Raw genomic sequence first — 17,712 nt, 5'->3', positions numbered from 1 at the left:
TATTTCTAGAGATTTACATAAGAATCAACAATACTTTCTCAAAAGTATCAGCTACAACCACATGCCCTCCATCATGTGTCAGCATCCACCCATGCAAAACCTCACAGTGATGGTGCCTGTATTATTCTATTCAGCTCAGGTTGTCACAGGCTGGGTGACATAAACAACAATTCTGTAGGCTGATAAGTCCAAGATCAAGGTGCTGCTGATATGGTAGGTTTTATGCTTAGGCCCCTTCCCTTGGTTTGTAGGTGGCACCATCTTACTGTGTACTCCCATAGCCTCTTCTTTACAGACACATGGAGAGAGAGAGGAAACTTTCTGCTGTCTCTTCTCATAAGAACATTGATCCTGTGGAAGCAAGACCCCACCTTTACGACCTCACTTAACTTTAGTTATGTCCTTCGAGGCTCCATCTCCAAATGTAGCCACACTGGGGGTTAAGGCTTCAGCAGATAAATTTGTGTTGGGCGGGGGGTGGGGGGGGACACAAACATTGAGTCCAAAACATTAGTATATGACTTCTTTAGTATTCAGTGTGTCACAAATCTTTCATGAAGCTTTTCGTCAACTTCTGATTTCCACGACCTATTGAGCCTAGGCAATGGACAGAAATGGGGTGTTGTCCAATTTTCTCTTTTACTCTTCTCAATTTTCTCATTCCCTGCTTGCACAAGTTCTCCCTCTACCATCAGTCATTACACAGACTTCCTACTCCATCGCGGAGGTAGAGGTGGGAAACTGTATCACATATATATATATACACACTAGCAACATGTTGACCTTAGGTTAGTTAAATAAACATTTTCTGTTTTACCCAATTAAATAAACTACATTAAAAAATGCTATATAATTTATAATTCTCACTGAATGATCATCTCTTAGTCTGAGTCAATTAGGCTTTCCTACATGTTTAGCTAAAAAGATAATAAGTCCTTTTTGTGTTTTCACTTAGTTGAATACAAATTACCTGCCATCCTAGAAAATGGTACTCTGGGTGGCCTTGTGGGAGCCACATAAAATTCAATCTAGCCAAAGACTATTGGGCCCTTTTTCTATCAAATTCCTCAATACTAGACTCAATTCCAAGAATCTAGGACTTCCCTGAGGGTGTAAATTTATGAAGAAATAATATTTATAATTTACTATTATAAAGAATAAGTATGATTTTTTTTATAATGATAAACCAGCAAACCACAATTCAGTTGGAATTGTAAAAAAAATTAGTCATTCCATTGAGCATTCCTGGTAATATTCAATAAGTGTCAGCCTTCTTGCTAAAAGGTAATGGTTTTTCTGCATTAAGATGCAGGTCAGAAATAAGAACTTCCAAATCAAACTGTTAACAGCAGTGGGAAATTAGGAATCTAGGCTAAATATCATGATTAGGGTCAAGAACTCAGAAAGGTCAGGATCTAGGGGAAACATGTAAAATTGAAACATAGCAGTAGATTAGAAGTGACCTGCTTAGATAGAAAGAAAGATTCTCTGAATCATAATAAACTTACATAGCCAAAGAAGCTATGTGAATTCATTGAAGTGATTTGGGATAAACGGTAGGTAATGATGGAATTAGAATACAAGAGGGCACAGTGGAATTTTTGGTAGAAAATATAGAGAAGAAATTTGGGCAGGGAAAAAGAAACACAATATTAAAGAAACAGTGTAGAGAGAGTAGATACTCAGAAGACATTAGACTTTGGGCATTGGCCAAAGAAAACAACGAAGTACAGCATGATGGATTGACCCAGCTCCCCTGGAATATGTCAAATAATCTCGCCACTTAATTTAGCTTCATTCCGAATTGGGGACCAATGGAGGCAGTCTGTAAAGTCGGTACTTGCAGTGCTGGGGAACTATAAGCATGTGGACATTGTGGCCTGTGGTGAGACATGGTAGCAAGAAACAAGTAAGTAAGCCCTGTGATCTTTGGGGTGGGTGGCAGCTGAAATTGGGGGTGGTGGGTGGAGGGTGGGGGCATAACTCCTTTAAGCTGTTCTCTGTTGTCTCTCACACAGAGATAATTTCCTCCTATGATTTACTACCACAAACGGCAGATTTCATGAACTATTTGTCAACTCTTACTTTCCCAGTGGCAGAGACACCCTTTTATAGCCCCCCTATGTATATGTGTGTCAGGTTGCTTTAAAGCAGAGATGAATTTAATGACCCTTCCCTAAGTTTCTCCTAGCCATTATTGTTTACTTGCTAACACTTTGGGGTTTTAATTCTTTTTCTCTCCTTTTAAATTTATCACTTGATGAAAATAATTGGGAGGTTTGAATATTTTTCAACAGTAGGAGTCTTTATTAGCTTTTAAGTAGATAAAAATATCCTTTCTTCCCCACAGTGCAAAATGGAATGGGCTATTACTACCATCCCAGTAAATTAAATTACTTAAAAAAAATAAAAGAAATAGATTGTGAAAATGTTTAGCCAAAGGAGTTCTCCAGCTGACTGAACGTTTATGGGCACTTCGCCATCAAGGCAAGGTAAATCCACCTACAAGTAGCTATTTAAAAAACATGTGTATAATGATAGTTGTTAAACTTACCCAATTGAATTACACCTAATTTTAGACAAAAGAGTAGAATATATACATAACCAAACTGATAACTAAAAAGGATGGTAGAATAATCACTGACAAGAATATGAATGAGGCCAACCGAAGAAGATCAGACTGGTGAGACAAAATAATTAGCAGCAATGAACTGAACTTAAGAGAAAGGACAATTTAATTGGAGAGTAAAAAACGCACATATGTGCACCATGTTTGGTGACTTCTGACTGGGAAGTAATGGGCTCTGTTTTAAGCCAGGCGGTCTCCAGACAGGTGTGGGGAATTAGGTAAATTATACTGCATACTCCCTGTGGTGCCTAGATCTTTATGGGAAAGCAATCTAAATTTAACAAGGATCAGTGTTCTCAGCCTTGGTCGCACATTTGAATCACCTGGGGGGCTATTTTAGAATAACATGGCCTAGGCCATACCCCAGAAATTCTGATTTAAATGATCTTGGATAGGAACCCAACATAAGTATTTTAAAAATCACCTCAGATGTGTCAAAGTGGCAGCTGGGCCTGAGAACCACTGCTTTAAGGGCAATTCGTGTGGTGATGAAATCTCAAATGACACGTGAAAAGGAACGAGGCACTCCATTTCTTGGCCTCCATTAAGGGTGACATGGCTTGATCGTTTTGTTTCTCAGCAGAAGCTGAGAAAGTAGCTGTAGTAGCATCCTGACCCCTCCATATCTGGGAAGTATGGTTAGTCTCCACTGCTCGTCATAACTTGAGGATGCTTTATTCATCAGAGACTAAGGCCAAGTGTTGGGCTGAGAGGTGAGGATAACGACTGAAGAAATTGGAGTGCAGAATCCATTCTTTACATGGGCAAGTTGTGGATGAATTGGATAGATTGTTAAATTTTGAAAAAGAGTCCATAGGACGGAGTGGCTTCACAGTGTAATGGTTAGCACGTCTACTTTACATGCAGAAGGCCGTGGGTTCCCACTCCAGGTGGACCAGGCCCCGGGTGTACGCCGGGAGCACATCAGGGAGATGCCAGCCTTCAAAGATCCAGTTCTTAAAGGGAGATGGCAGCACCCATAGGTCAGGGGTGGGAGCGGGGGGTGGGATCAAAGAGGAGAAAAAATGAATAAATAAAAAGAGTCCATAGGAAGCCATGTGCCATGCCAATAGTAGCAGACATGTTGACTCTATATAGAAGCTGCATGTGACACCAGGATTTCTCTTGGTGACTTTATAAGTATCCAATCTTTGGATCAAAAACCACCTGGTAAGCTTACTCCTTCTTCTTCCTTTCTTGTCATTTTTCATACATCTCCAGTATTGCACTGTACCATGAATAATTTCACCTTGTAAAAATATGCTCACATTTGTCTTTCATTTTAGGCTATGGGTTCCTTAAGGTCATGCACATCTTTAGTCATTCTAATATCTTTAGCTCTCAAAACAACGCCAGGCATGCAAATATTTGTAGTAGACGTGTGTCATCCTAGATCCCTTGTTTAAATTCAAAGCTGAGAATGGATGGGAGACATAGAAAAAGATAAAACAAAGGGAGGAGTTCACAGTTTTTGAGGCAAACTTCCAAATAAAACCGAATTCTCTAACAAATATCTCATAAATTCACACATTCTTTTAGAATACATTTATTAAATATTCTAGCCAGACAGCCAGAAAAGCTCTCTGACAGCGTAGAGCTTACACTGAGGGAAAACAGACAGTAATGGAGCAAAGATATACATAATCACGAATATTTAACATTTTGATAGATGCTGTGAAGAAAATAAACAGAGAATTGAAACAGGGAATGGCTTGCATATGTGTACAAGGATAGGGTGGTATTTTTTAGACAAGATGATTAGGAAAACATGATATTTAAGTTATGACTCTAAAGATCACCATAATCCCCACTGAGAAGAGTTGGAAAAAGAATGTCCCAGGCAAAGGGAATTCAAGTTCAAAGGCTCAGATATGGGAAGAGCCTCGGTGAGACTGAGAAATAGAAAGAAGGCTTTTTAACTTCTCCACAAAACAAAACAAAATCAAACCTATTTATGATTAGATGGCCTGTGAACCTAACTTCTTTTACAACATCGCCAAAGTTCTGCAAGCTTTTTATTGGCCGCCACCATGCTCCCAGGGGCATGTTCACTGGCCTGAGCATTGCTTCAGATCTTCACTAAAAGGTCATTGGGCGTTTATTCTGTGAGAGCTTGTTTAATCTAAATGACTTGAATGGTGATTTCAGAACTCCCACTTGAAGGTTCATGTCTGACTTCTAAGTTCTAAGGTCATGTGAGTCCAGCTCTTTGTCTACGATCCACTGAGAGCTTTATGCTAGAATGGAAAATCTGGATCTTCACAAGGCAACATGCAATGCACAACGGCTGAGAGCACTTTTCTCCCTCTGCTTTACTGACTTGATTATTCCATTTTTTCATGGGCTAAAGGGTGCACAGTAGACCTAGCATGCAAAGTGCACAATATTAAACACACTAGATGTTGTCTTTCTATTGACAAAATTGTTTGAACTATTTTAATATAGGGAATTTCAATCAGATGTCTGCCCTTCTATCAGTTCTGAGGAAGCCCCTTGAGTAAAGAAGCTTTATTTTATTTTTCTTCATATACTCAGCACCTATCACAATGGGTAAATTAGCCTCAAGCTAAATAGTTTTATTTGTAATGGTTCAAAAAAATCAAAAGATGATAAATATTTTGACACCTGAAAATTAGCATTCAAAATCAATTCTTATTGAACAGAGCCACACTCATCCCACTCATTTATATTTTTTTCTAAGCCTACTTTACACTATAATGGCAGAGTTGATTGAGTTCACTAGTTGTGACAGAGACTTTATGGCTGCAAGCTTAAAATATATACTACTGGCCCTTATGGAAAAGTTTGTCAACCTCTATGATAAATATTTTCCATGTGAATGAATGCATAAACAAATGAACAATTATGGCAAATTTATTTTTATATAATCACTTGTATACACTTCATGGCAGAGATCCAGGCAATAATCTAGATCTTAGCATATTTTATTAAAAATACAAGACCAGTACTATTTATGCATTACTGTGCCATGCTGTTCTAAAATATAGTCAATCAAAATAAAAACTTTAATTGTGCTTTCTAAATGTGCTTCTATTGTTGTAATTAAATATATACCATCATGCTTCTTTTCATTAGTATCAGCCAGTCCCCCAAGAAGGTTTATTTAGAATCAGGTTACAAATCTCATTCTATCAAGTATGTATATGTCTTTCTGTGTTTTTCATTTGGTCCTAAACTTTCACCCTGGGATTTGCAATTCTACTTTAAAAAGGTACAGGAATGCAAGGAACTTAACAGACTTCCTTATATGTGACTTTCACATTTACATTTTTAAAAATCTAGTTTTTACTGACTACCACTGCACTGTTGAATTGGATGATTTGGGAGATTACAAAGTGAGTACATCTTCAGAAAACCAAACAGATAAGTTTCATTTGGATTAGACAATATGCATGCTCTTGCGTAAAGCACGTTATGAACACTATGGACTATTTAACACAAAGCTATACAGAATGCTCGACAGACTAATGTGGAAACTAGAAATAAGCTACTGTGAACACTGTGGAGAAATCAAAAGTGAACCTGGAAGGAAAGGGGCTGTGATGCCCATCACTTGCACCTTCCATTATCGGCATTACTGCTGCTTTTTATCTATTTCCTTTTCCAAATTTCTGAGGAGGGATGATAAAAAACAAATCTTAATGTGAATCTATTACATGTGCTAAGAAGTTTTGGGTTTGTTTGTTTGTTTTCTTCGGAATGGTTTTGTTTTTAAGTTTCCAAATCGGGGGTCAAGTAATAATCATTATCTTCCTTTTTAGAAAAGACTTGTCTTCTGTAGATCATTACATATCATTGAAACTTCCACAATATTTTTTAGAGAGAAAAGATATGGGTTCTGAAATTTTAGTGTCTCTATTTTTTAAGTATTTTGGAAGCAAATTTATGTAGACTTCTCTTAAATAGGATGTTTGCTTGCCACGCACTATTGGGGAGACCTTACTCTTCAAATTCAGAGACCAAAGCTATGAAAAGAAAGTCTTTGGAAGCTAATACTCACTAATTAATCCAGCTCATTAGCCCAAAATCTCACTGAATGCTAAGAGTGCTGCTAATGTAATAAGCTTCCCAGTTAATGGAGTCAAAGCTAACTTCAAAGAATGACTAGTACCTCATTCATTAACTTAATCAACTCTCTAGACACCTCACAGACAAGGCATCCTGGTAGGAGAGCAATAAAGATTTAAGTGGGTGTCTGTTCTGTTACCCCATCAGAGACTTAAAAGTTAAAATTTGGACAACCATGAGTGCACAAATAGTACACACTGCCACCTTTAAATAAGAACAGAACAAGAAAAACAAGTGCTACTGTGCAGTTTTTATCAGAACTCTAGTTTAAAATAGTTTGAACAAGTTAGTCAATAGAAAGACAACATCTAGTGTGTTTAGTATTGTTCGTTTTGCATGCTAGATCTCTGTCCGCACTTTAGCCCATAAAAAAAAAAAATGCAAGTGAGACAGTTATCAGTGTGCAACATCTTCTTGTTTTCCTTTAAAGATTTTCTAAAACAAAGGTCAATAAATGTAATGAGTGTATTTAACAAATCTTAATAGATTATTTTATATTTTTTACATTTATCATTCATTTAATTTTTAAAACAAACTGGGAGAAAGATAAGATTTTTATTGTTCTTTCAATCAACAAATATGTGAATACTTATCACGTACCCAAGCAATGTCTAGATGATGAGGAACAATGAGGATGCATTTTAAATTATTTTAGTTTTTATTCATTTTTAGTAAATCTTGTCCTTTGCTCTAGTCCTTTGAATTTATCATCTTCTCTTGAATTTTTGTATTTTCTTATTTCTGGAGCTACTTCTCTATTATAGCTACTACTTAGGGAGGAAGATTTTGTTTCTGTATAAAGCATGTGGATGTCAGAGATTGCATGGGCTTCTTTTTTTTTTTGAAAGATATAGATTTTGTTTAATTAATAAACCAAGTAACAGTGGGGGTTGTGAAAAAAAAAGAGCAGGCACTGGTGAAGGCCACTGAACAAGAAGAAATAAAATCCTAGGGAGAAAAGTTTTATTTCACTTATGTTGCTTGAAGAACTCACCATTTTCTTAACTAGAAGGTGATTTTTCTGGTTCAGGAATACCCTTGCTTTATTTAGTGTCCTACAATGTGCACCCTGGAAGTGAGACTTATTCTATTCCTCCTCCCCTTCTGACACTCTCCCTGATTTCACTCATGGCCAGTAAAAGAAAACCCTGCTTTTTCTTTTTACCTCAGCCAATCCTGGAAACTCAAAGCTAGTGAGTGTTTAACAGTTCTGCAAGGACATTTCCTCAGCCCAAACCAGCTTTTTCTTCAGTTACATTGAATTATATACAAATATATTTTTTAATTTGTTCTCTTCTCTAATGTATGTTGTAGGAATTTCTAAGAGGTTTTTTGTTTTGTTTTGTTTTTTAATTTGGTGATAGAAAATAAACAAACAAGTGAAATCTCTGTTTAAAAAAAGACAACTCATTTGAATGGAGTATTGAAAAGGTAATAATCAGGGCTCAAATTTCCATCTTGATACAGAAGAGCAGTTATTAACTTTGAGTTCAAGGTACTTTTTCAAAATTGTGTTTTAAAATTAGCTTTATAACAAATGTCTTATAGATAATGTCATGTGATGTTGAAAGTTTTACTTTTTAATTAACAGAAACTAAGGCTTAGATAATTGTGTTTTCTAATTAAGAAGAAAGCCTGCACTGAAAAAAAATGAATAAGAATGTTTCATTGTAGAATGGGATTAAATAATATAATTTGATAAATTGATTTAGATTCATTACTTAACTTTTGTATCTTTTTTATATTATAAATGCCTTTAGATATTCAAAACTCGGGAAGGCAAAATTTATGAAAAGCAATTGTTATTTTAATTATCTCAATTGAGGAGTGAGGAATGAAATCAGGTTTGTAAGAACTGTCAGTTTTGCAGCTCAGTCCAATGTCTCATATGCTTTTTGAAATGAAGTGAAGTGGCTGAGTTATTCTGCTTCTCTGGGGCCAATTGAGTAGAGTTTTTGCTCCTGGGCTTATGTGCCAATGATGAGCCTCTGTGGGTCCTAGGGAGTGCTGGCTGGTCTAAGATGCCTCAGTGGCTCCACCAGGCCTTCCATCCCCCAGTGGGCTAGCTTGGACAGAATCCTAAGAGCTTTGGAATTCAAGCGATGTCACTGCCACTGTGTTCTATTGCTGGAGAGAGTTACAAGGTCAGCCAGTATTCAAGCAAGGAGAAATAGACTCTAATTCTTGATGAGAGGAGCTGGAAAGACTCGTGGTCATTTGTGCAGTCTGCTATGACTGGACCATGTAAAACTTTGGAGCTGTCGCAGTCATGCGTCAAATCAGGTGGAAGAAGCTATTTCGCCATCAGGAAATGAAAATAACTTGTGGAGATCATCAGCATGATTGATTGAGAGGACCCAGTTAAATTTGTATTCCTGGTTTCAGTTGTTCCTGAGACCTGGTGGTACCATTGTTCTTCCCCAGTGTAGCTAGCTGTTAAATCCTTTCTTTTGTCTGTGAGTCAATTAAGTCTCCCTTTCAATCAACTAACACAAATGATCTGAGGTTCTGTCAACTTTAATCAAAACTTCTGAAAAAAACCTTTATTCAAACTCATTTACATTTTCTTATTCTCTGTCCATTGTTGTCACCTATTAATACAGTGAGTAGAATAAAGGCTAAGTTACATATTCATTTAGCTATTGCCCTTCATTTTTTAATCAATTTTATTTCCAATAAACCAAGTGTCCATCTTCATTAAGCAATTTAACTATATCAAATTCCTCATCTGGATTTGTAGGACGGTATTTTTTAAGTGGTCTGAGTAGTCTGACACTACCCTTTAATTCTGAAAATTAGAGACCAAATGTCATTTAGGAAATTGAAAATCAACTTTTTATGACATCAATTGAAAGAACTCATACTGAAATGTGAACAATGTTCATGAAAAGTTAATAAATAAGACTAATGATAGTGCATGGTAATTTTAGAATGATCAGGCTATTAAGCTTCTTATAACTAATGCTAATACCTTTGAGGAAAGAAGGTAGCAATATTAGAATTTCATGCTCATAAAAAAAAAAAAAAACCCTAAACTTCAAAAGTCTTTCATGATCTCATATATCAAGAGCCCATTTTGCATTGCTCTCACATTTACTATATAGACACATTTCTCATTTTAAATGTAATTATTATGGGTGTAAAATTATGGGATCTGAATCAATTTGCAGACTTTCAAACTCCACGTATTTCTCTATAATTTTGTGCTTCCTCTTTGAATCACTAACACTACGAGCCACTGAAATTAAAAGGAGTATCTCCTTTTATACTCCCTCCAGCATGTTGGAAGAAAAACATATTCCAGGCAAAGGGTAAATGATGTTTTTAGAAAATCAGAACACACACCAAAGTTTTTAAGCTTCTGGGTGCAGAAAGTAGGACTGAAGCTTTGGATAATGAGCCACTCTGTGACCCTTTGTGTCCTTGCATCTCTGAATGGAAACTATAAGACAAAAGACAGAGCACATTTCCAGAGAAGAAACTGTCAGTGTTGAGTAAACTAGAGTGTGAATATGTCTTTTCAGTATATTCCTTCTTTCTTGAGAACCAGGGAGTACTTTCAGAGTTATCTAAAGTTTATAGAGGTAAATGAAGTGTCATTATTATCTCTATGTTCAGAGGATTCACAGGAAACTCAGAAGAATTAAAAGGACTATAATTAATGACAATAACGGTTTACCCCTTTGTATCCTACCTTAGATTTGGCTATGAAGTTTGCCTCTGTAGAACTTTATGTGCCTCTATAAAAATTTCAATTCGAGTTAAAATGTTTATATTCTTATGAGAAGCAAATGTCAGAATTTTAATACAGTATGATGTATTCTCCCAATGAGATTACTTCATTCCATGTACCATGCCCATTACCTGTAAGTAAAGTTCAGCTTCCAAGGCAATCAATGAACAGTCAAGCATGTGAATGAAGCCATCTTTAAGTAGTGTTGTTGTGCTATGTTACAGAACGAAGTCCATCAGAGAGCTGATGGAATCCAGGGACCATTTGCGAAAGCTCTTAAGAACACATTTACAAAAATACCAAATCCACATTAAGGGGAACTTAAGGATACTTTGTTTTGACTCTTGGAAAGGAAACAATGATACACACAGGGACCTAGGTGGTTAATGTACTGTATGTTATTACTATAAAGTACAAGACCTCAGTCTCCTAGGTCCTCAGAAACCACAAAGTCAGTTGATTACATAGTGCCCTGCAGAATAGGTTTTAACAGCAAATGAGCAAACATATCTGATATGCTTTCAGAGCTTGCCGATTCACTTAGCTTTTGAATTCTTGCTATTGGGCTATCGTGCAAGAGGAAAGTTTACAATTTTTTTTTTACTCTGCTATAGGTTCTAAGGCCATTTCAGCTATGGAGAAAATAGCAGGGGCCCTTGTTCATTAAAGCAAAAAGTAAACTGGTCCAACCGTAATAGCAAAGCAAATTCTCTGAGTTCAGAAATGATGTTATATATAAACCTAAAGCTCTGCTGTTAGTGCAGGTCCTTGACATTTGAATCAACTTAATCTGAAGATAAATATCATGGTTTCTGAGATATGAAATTGTTCATTCTCATTATAGTTCCACTTTAAAGACTTTATTTTACATTGACAATTCAATCATATTCCCCAATTAGCTACTGGTTTTCATCTGTAGATTAACTTGTTTGCACCAAAGCGTCTGTAAGACCCCATCTCACTCTTATATTCACTGTTCGCATATGTCTGTAGATTCAATTATTTGCTTATTGCAATGACTGGTGAAAGACTAACCATGGTACTGTGAGAGGCCGGACAGAACCAGAACCCATGCTTAATGGTTACTTTGATGTCTTTTTATTATTTAGCTAATTCGGAGAAAATGAGTCATTCTCTTAAATGAAAGTGTGTAACAGATGTTCTATACACAGTGAATGTTGCTATCATTTGAAATAATTTGGTGATTTCTTTTATGTTTTTGAGTTATACCTGTAAGCAAAGTAAGAGTGGACTGTGTAACTCTTAGGAAGGTCTTCATAAAATTCTTTCTGCAAGTAAATTGAACTATCAGAACTTAGTGGTCTCACTTCTATGCTTTTTAAGAGTTTTGGTGACTTATGGCACTAATCACAGATACCTCTACCTATCTGACGCACAGCAAAATCCTATGAGGTTTCCTAAAATAGTACTTGCTGACAAATATTTCATGTCTTGACCTATACTGATTTATAGGAAGAGATCTATATGGGTAAGGAAAAAAAAAAAAACTACTTGGGGTAGACCTGACTCGAAATTTAGTATCTATTAATTCAGCCACATTGTCTTATAGTTAGTGCCTTGCTCTCATTGTCGGCACAGAAACTAGTGTCTAATGTCTAAAACATCTCTGTATCAATCACAACTTTGACTTAGTATGTATTTTTTTCAGATTTTTTTGAGGACAGAATTATATAGGCAAGGTAATACCAACATTTTGTTTGATAAGAAATTAACTTTTTTTATTATTTCGTAAAGATTTACTGAAAATAGTGTTTGAATTTCATTAGAAGTCAATGTGCCTCTTCCTAAACACAGAGCAATATATATATTTAAATTTCTCATTCATTAAGAAAAACAGTGAAGTATATGAGTTAAGAAAAAAGAATAGTAAAAGCAAGATGAGAATTTATCCAGGCTATTGCTGATCACATGAAAATAAACTGTAATCTGAATATATGCTTTGATTATTTTTTAAAAGCATCCTGTATGGTGATTCCTAGTATAAAAAAATCACAATATGACTCAGTAGACACACACTCACATGCACACACACACATTTGAAACAAAATTTTTATGAAACAACTTATTCACGTGATATATTCTGATACTTTCTATTCTAATTAATTTAATTTCAAACATGTTTATCTGGATTCACTAAATTAATTTTATGGCCTGCTAATGAGTCGTGATCTGCTGTAGAAAATATTTCTTTAATTTATACCTTTTAAAATGTGAGGAGGTAACTTTTATCATAGAAAGTATGGAGGTGTTAAAAATATAATTCTCATATAAACAGATAGTGAATTTGTGTTACAATTTTATTTAACATATTAATGAAGTTACCAGGAAGAAAACACTAGACCTAGTTTGAAGAGCATTTCAGGAATGGATATATATAGTAATAGGAGGAATGGATTCTGCAAATAAGTTTTTAGTTAGATATAAGATGGGATCACTTCCTACAGACCAATTAAGCCATAAGGCTTTTCCAGGTTAACTTCTCCACCAAATTATAAAATCATAACATTTATCAATTCCTACAGTTTAACTTAGAGAAAGAGTTAGATCTAGCCCACTCAAAAGACAATTTATCAGTTATTTTTAAATAACTATATAAAGAAGTACTAACTAAATATAGTTATTAAGTTCATGCAAAAGCTAAAATATAGGGCCATTGTATAACAGAGACAGCAGCTTCAGGAAATAACTATCACCCCTACATCTGTAGGACTAAGGGACTAAACAAATATATTGGAATCATTAAACTCAAAAGTTTAGAGGAGGAGCTTTGTGGAGATAAACCTCAGACTTACCTCGTTCTGGAGTCTCTGAGGGAGACAGGATGAGATAAAACGTTGAAAACACTGCAAACGTTGGAAAGACCACAAACTGGAAGTGCCTGCTGTTATGGGAGGACTCTGCTACAGCCAGACTGAAGTGTTGTTGAGAGCAGGAGAAGCAGAGAGGAAGCCCACCATGGGAGCAGTTTCCTCTATCCCTTTGTAGCCTTGCATCTCCTTCCAGTGGTCCCCACAGGCAAAGTCTAACGGGGATCAGCAGATCAAACAGAAATGGAATTTGCAAAGCCCCAGCCCAGCACCATAAAGCCAACTAGAGAAGTGGGGTTGGAGCCTAGAGACAACAGTTTAAACTGTCACAGCCTCAAACCTTCCTGGACAGTGAAGTGTTTGCAAATTTATCATCTGCGGACTGTTAATTAAGAGTGTCAGATTGGATCTAATGGGTTATGAGAAATGCTCTAGCATGATATCAAGAATTAAGCAGTCATCATTTTCTTTTTTCTAAGCTTGGGAGACATTTTTTTTATCAGAAATTTATGATTTAATCAAAAGCTGCAAAGAGAATCAAACATACTCTAATTTGAATATTTTCAGTTTTTCCTATTAATGGATTTCTGTAAACCATTATTCAGGGCTATAATTCTAAAATTAAACATATATTTGGCTTTTTGCTTAAAATCAGTAACATTACATATTATGAACACATAGATGTACCCACTTTCGTGATTATAGAGTTATTTTGGCCAAATTTTGTAGAATTGATAGAAATAATCTATGGGAAATCGTGATTCATTCTTAAAATTTTAAATAAAGTTATATATACCCATAAAGATTTCAATTGTATATAAAGATTTTTTTAAGTAAAAAACTCAATACATGTTTACATTTATATTTACACAAAATAGATCATACTACACATTCTTTCACCACCTTTTTTTCACTTATATCATATCTTGACACATTACAACAGATTACTACTCCCCAAGCTTTATATCATCTGTATCCAAAGGTATGAACGTACATAATATGTTTTAAATTCCCTGTTGATGGCAATTTAGGGTTTTTATAACTCTGCTGTGATAGATGATAGATAGATAGATAGATAGATAGATAGATAGATGATAGAAGGAACATTGAAAATCTTTATATATGATTTGTATATGCAAAGTGTATATATACACTTTTAAAGATATAGACACAAAACTATCAGTTAAGTACTAATAATCATTATTTTGTTTAATATTTATTAAGAGTGGAATCAGCAGTTGATGACTTAAAACTGCAAGAAAGAGAACAAAATACAATCTGAGTATCATCCTCTTATTTTTCCAAAGTATTTTTATAATCAGTCCTTCTCTTTATCATATCCAGATACCACACCACGTGAAGCCCTTGCCGTATTACAGCTACGACCAGCCGGTGATTGGGTACTGCCAGGCTCACCAGCCACTCCATGTCAACAAGGGCTACGAAGCAGTGTCCCCAGAGCAGGACGATACCCCCAGCCTGGAGCTCGGGCGCGACCACAGCTTCATCGCCACCATCGCCAGGTCGGCAGCACCGGCCATTTACCTTGAGAGATTAACAAACTAACGAGAAAGCGACTCCTCACTGGGGTACTCGACGTGGGGGACCGGCAGGTTTTTGTCTTAAAGGCGAATGGGTGTCCAACATCGCGCAATCGCGCCGGTTCATCGTTCTTGTTAAAACATTTATGATACAGAGGAAAGAAAATCAGAACTGCGTAAAGAGGGTAGGCGCACCTGCAGCATAAACGGGAGGACTACAGACCTTTCTTGGCTTTAAAACATACAACAAACAAACAAAAATTGCTCCTGGATGTAAATAGTAAAAGTGTTGAGTTCTTATAAAAATAGATTTCACCCTAGCTATATATAGGTTTGTTTGTATATTTGCTTTTTCTACACTGCATGGTTGCTGGGCTGGAGAACCAGAGGGCGGGGGAAAAAACCTGGGGTGGGTGGGAATTTGGGGAAATGGTATGGTTTTCCTTGTTAGATGTGTGTAACTCTCAGACTTTACTTCAGTTGCTTTATTTCCTTTTTTCCTTTTAAAATGCTGTCTGTCCTAGTTTGTTTTGTTTTATTTTTATTTTTTTCTTGGTCAAGTGATTCTGTTTCCAGTTCTAAACATGGGCATTCAAGTTTATATTGTACCAAAAGAAAATTTGCTTTACGACAGACGGCAAAGAAACAGAGTTGACCACAAAGAACTACTGGAATGAAAATCCGATAGGATCTGGATGAATGATCCTTCCAGACACACGATATACACAATGTGAAGAATTTTGATTTTCTCCTATTGGTGGTCCTAGCTGTGCGTTTTCACAGTGTAAGAAGTCTGGAAAAGGGATCTGTGAAGACCTGCATTTGAAATGACCAACAGAAACACTCTTACGTGGACTAGGAGTACAGGAAGAACAGTGATATTGTGGTCAATGAATGAAACTGCCAAGCTGACAAATTTCTAAACACAAGATTATGTGTAACATTGCTTTTCAATTATCAACTAGTTTTTGCGTAGTTTTTATCAATAAAAGAAAAAAAATGTTTGAAAAATAAATATATTATTTTGTGGTCAGTAAACCACAACCCACCTAATGTTGAGTGCTTTATATACATATTGTAAAATCCTTCTAGCCTATATCAGGGCAATTCAATAAGAATCAGTCGGTGTCTATCAATTGTCTGTGTGTTTTACCACCAGGTAGAGAGGTCTTACAAGGCATAGAAAGAAGTATGAGATGTATCTCATGCACTAACTCGTTTCACAATTATTTTTAAGACATACGATGTAACTCAAAACTATATAACAACATGAAAAAAAAAGAGTAAGTATCTATGGAAGTTGGAAGTTGTATGAAAATTTAGGAGAGAAAGAACTGTGTGGAAACTGATTACTATGTGAAAGAACCATAGTGATCGCCCACATTTTTAACCAAAGATATAAATATGCACACATAGGCTGAGCCATTTTCACTTGACTTCCCTAGTGCTTCCTTAGCAATGTCTCAACAATTCTTAGATTCACTATGGATATTATCCTAACCTAGCCACTGGTCTAATTTGCCTAGTTCTAGTTTTGAAACAAAATAAAATTATAGAATTATATCATCCTTTGTTAGGTCAGCTTTTGCATTCTGAAAGGTGCTAGTATATAGTGGTGTCAGTGGATTTTCTACAGAAATAATTTGATAGCTGCCCTCCATTTAATTCCAAATTCCACTAAACTAGTAATAAAAGAGACATGTATATTTTTGCATCAAAATAAACTATCACAGAGTATTGAGCATGTTTATTTTTTTCTCAGTCATTCTGTTTTATTACAATTTTAAATTATACTTGAAGTAAAATTCTATCTTGACAAAAATATTATGTCATAATAAAGAAAATTCTATTGAAGGGAGTTTTTCACATTTTAACACAGGGCTACTGCTACCAACTCTGGTAACTTTCCTATTAACATTTACAAACTAGATTATTATACCTGGGTATCCCTCCTAACCATTTAAGTAGAATGAATTGACTATGAATTTAAAAGTTAATTTCTTGGCATTGTGATTTTTCTTTTAAAAACTATTCAATATAGTTGTCGCAGAACATTTTGGAGTGTCTTCCCAAATACAAGGATTCTTCTCTTAACCTTTCCTTCCTTCTTCATCTATCCAACATCACCCATGTATCTCACTCGCCGCCCTACCCCTGCACTAGAAGCCATATCTGAAAACGCTTGATAAAAATTGGCTTAAGTCAACTATTTATTTTGTTTATTTCTGTTTCATATAAGCAAAAGAGTCCTAAGTCAACAATGTTCTTCATGTTATTTAAAACTGCTGTATTTAGCCAACAGTCACCTCAAATCTAAGGAGACATAGTGAATTGCTGGCAAAACAGGCAGCATGATGAAAATGCTATGCCCTCTGAATATGAAAACTTTCAAAAAGCTTTTAAAAAAAGTATCATTTGCATATGCCAGAAGAAATTTACATTAATCTTTGGAAAGCTATTGATGATTAAACAAAAAATAAAACAAACAAAACCCTCAAAACAACATTGCTTGATTAGGCTTGGAAAAGCCCTTAATTGGAAAATTCAGGCTTGATATTGTGCGAGGAGTCAGGTAGGTTTTTAGAGAAAATAGCATCTTGAAAAAAAGATAGTGATATTTCAAGAGAGGACTTAAGAACCAAATATTGGATTATTGATTGCTCGTATCCCAAAGTCAATCACATCTATGCTGACAGCCTGATATAACCAAGAATACAAGACTTCTGTTAGTCGTCCTCAGGCTAAATTATTGTCTGGGGGCCCCCCAACAATAGGGAGCTAATGTGAGTAAATTTGTCCATGCAAGTCATTTGTTTCACCATTTCTGAGTCATTAAAGTGCTTTTGCTATGCAAATTATTACCTAGTGTCCCCTCTCCCTCAGTCCTTCAAC

The 17,712-nt window shown here is 35.7% G+C and overlaps 1 protein-coding gene across 3 annotated transcripts in view; it reads left to right on the top strand.

The window, feature by feature from the left end:
• LRRTM4 (leucine rich repeat transmembrane neuronal 4) overlaps nucleotides 1–15,821 on the top strand; it is a 642,788-nt gene extending 626,967 nt beyond the window's left edge. For all 3 annotated transcript variants that reach the window (XM_025049542.1, XM_025049549.1, XM_025049543.1), the window contains one exon: nucleotides 14,624–15,821. In XM_025049542.1, coding sequence (XP_024905310.1) covers nucleotides 14,624–14,845 — 222 coding nt within the window. In that variant the 3' untranslated portion in view covers nucleotides 14,846–15,821. The remainder of the gene's footprint in view (nucleotides 1–14,623) is intronic.
• The last annotated feature ends 1,891 nt before the right edge of the window (nucleotides 15,822–17,712 follow it).

Source organism: Pteropus alecto, unplaced genomic scaffold, assembly GCF_000325575.1.
Source record: "Pteropus alecto unplaced genomic scaffold, ASM32557v1 scaffold100, whole genome shotgun sequence".
Lineage (NCBI taxonomy): Eukaryota > Metazoa > Chordata > Mammalia > Chiroptera > Pteropodidae > Pteropus > Pteropus alecto.
Note: the sequence above shows the minus strand (reverse complement) of the source record. Positions and strands in the feature narration are given on the sequence as shown.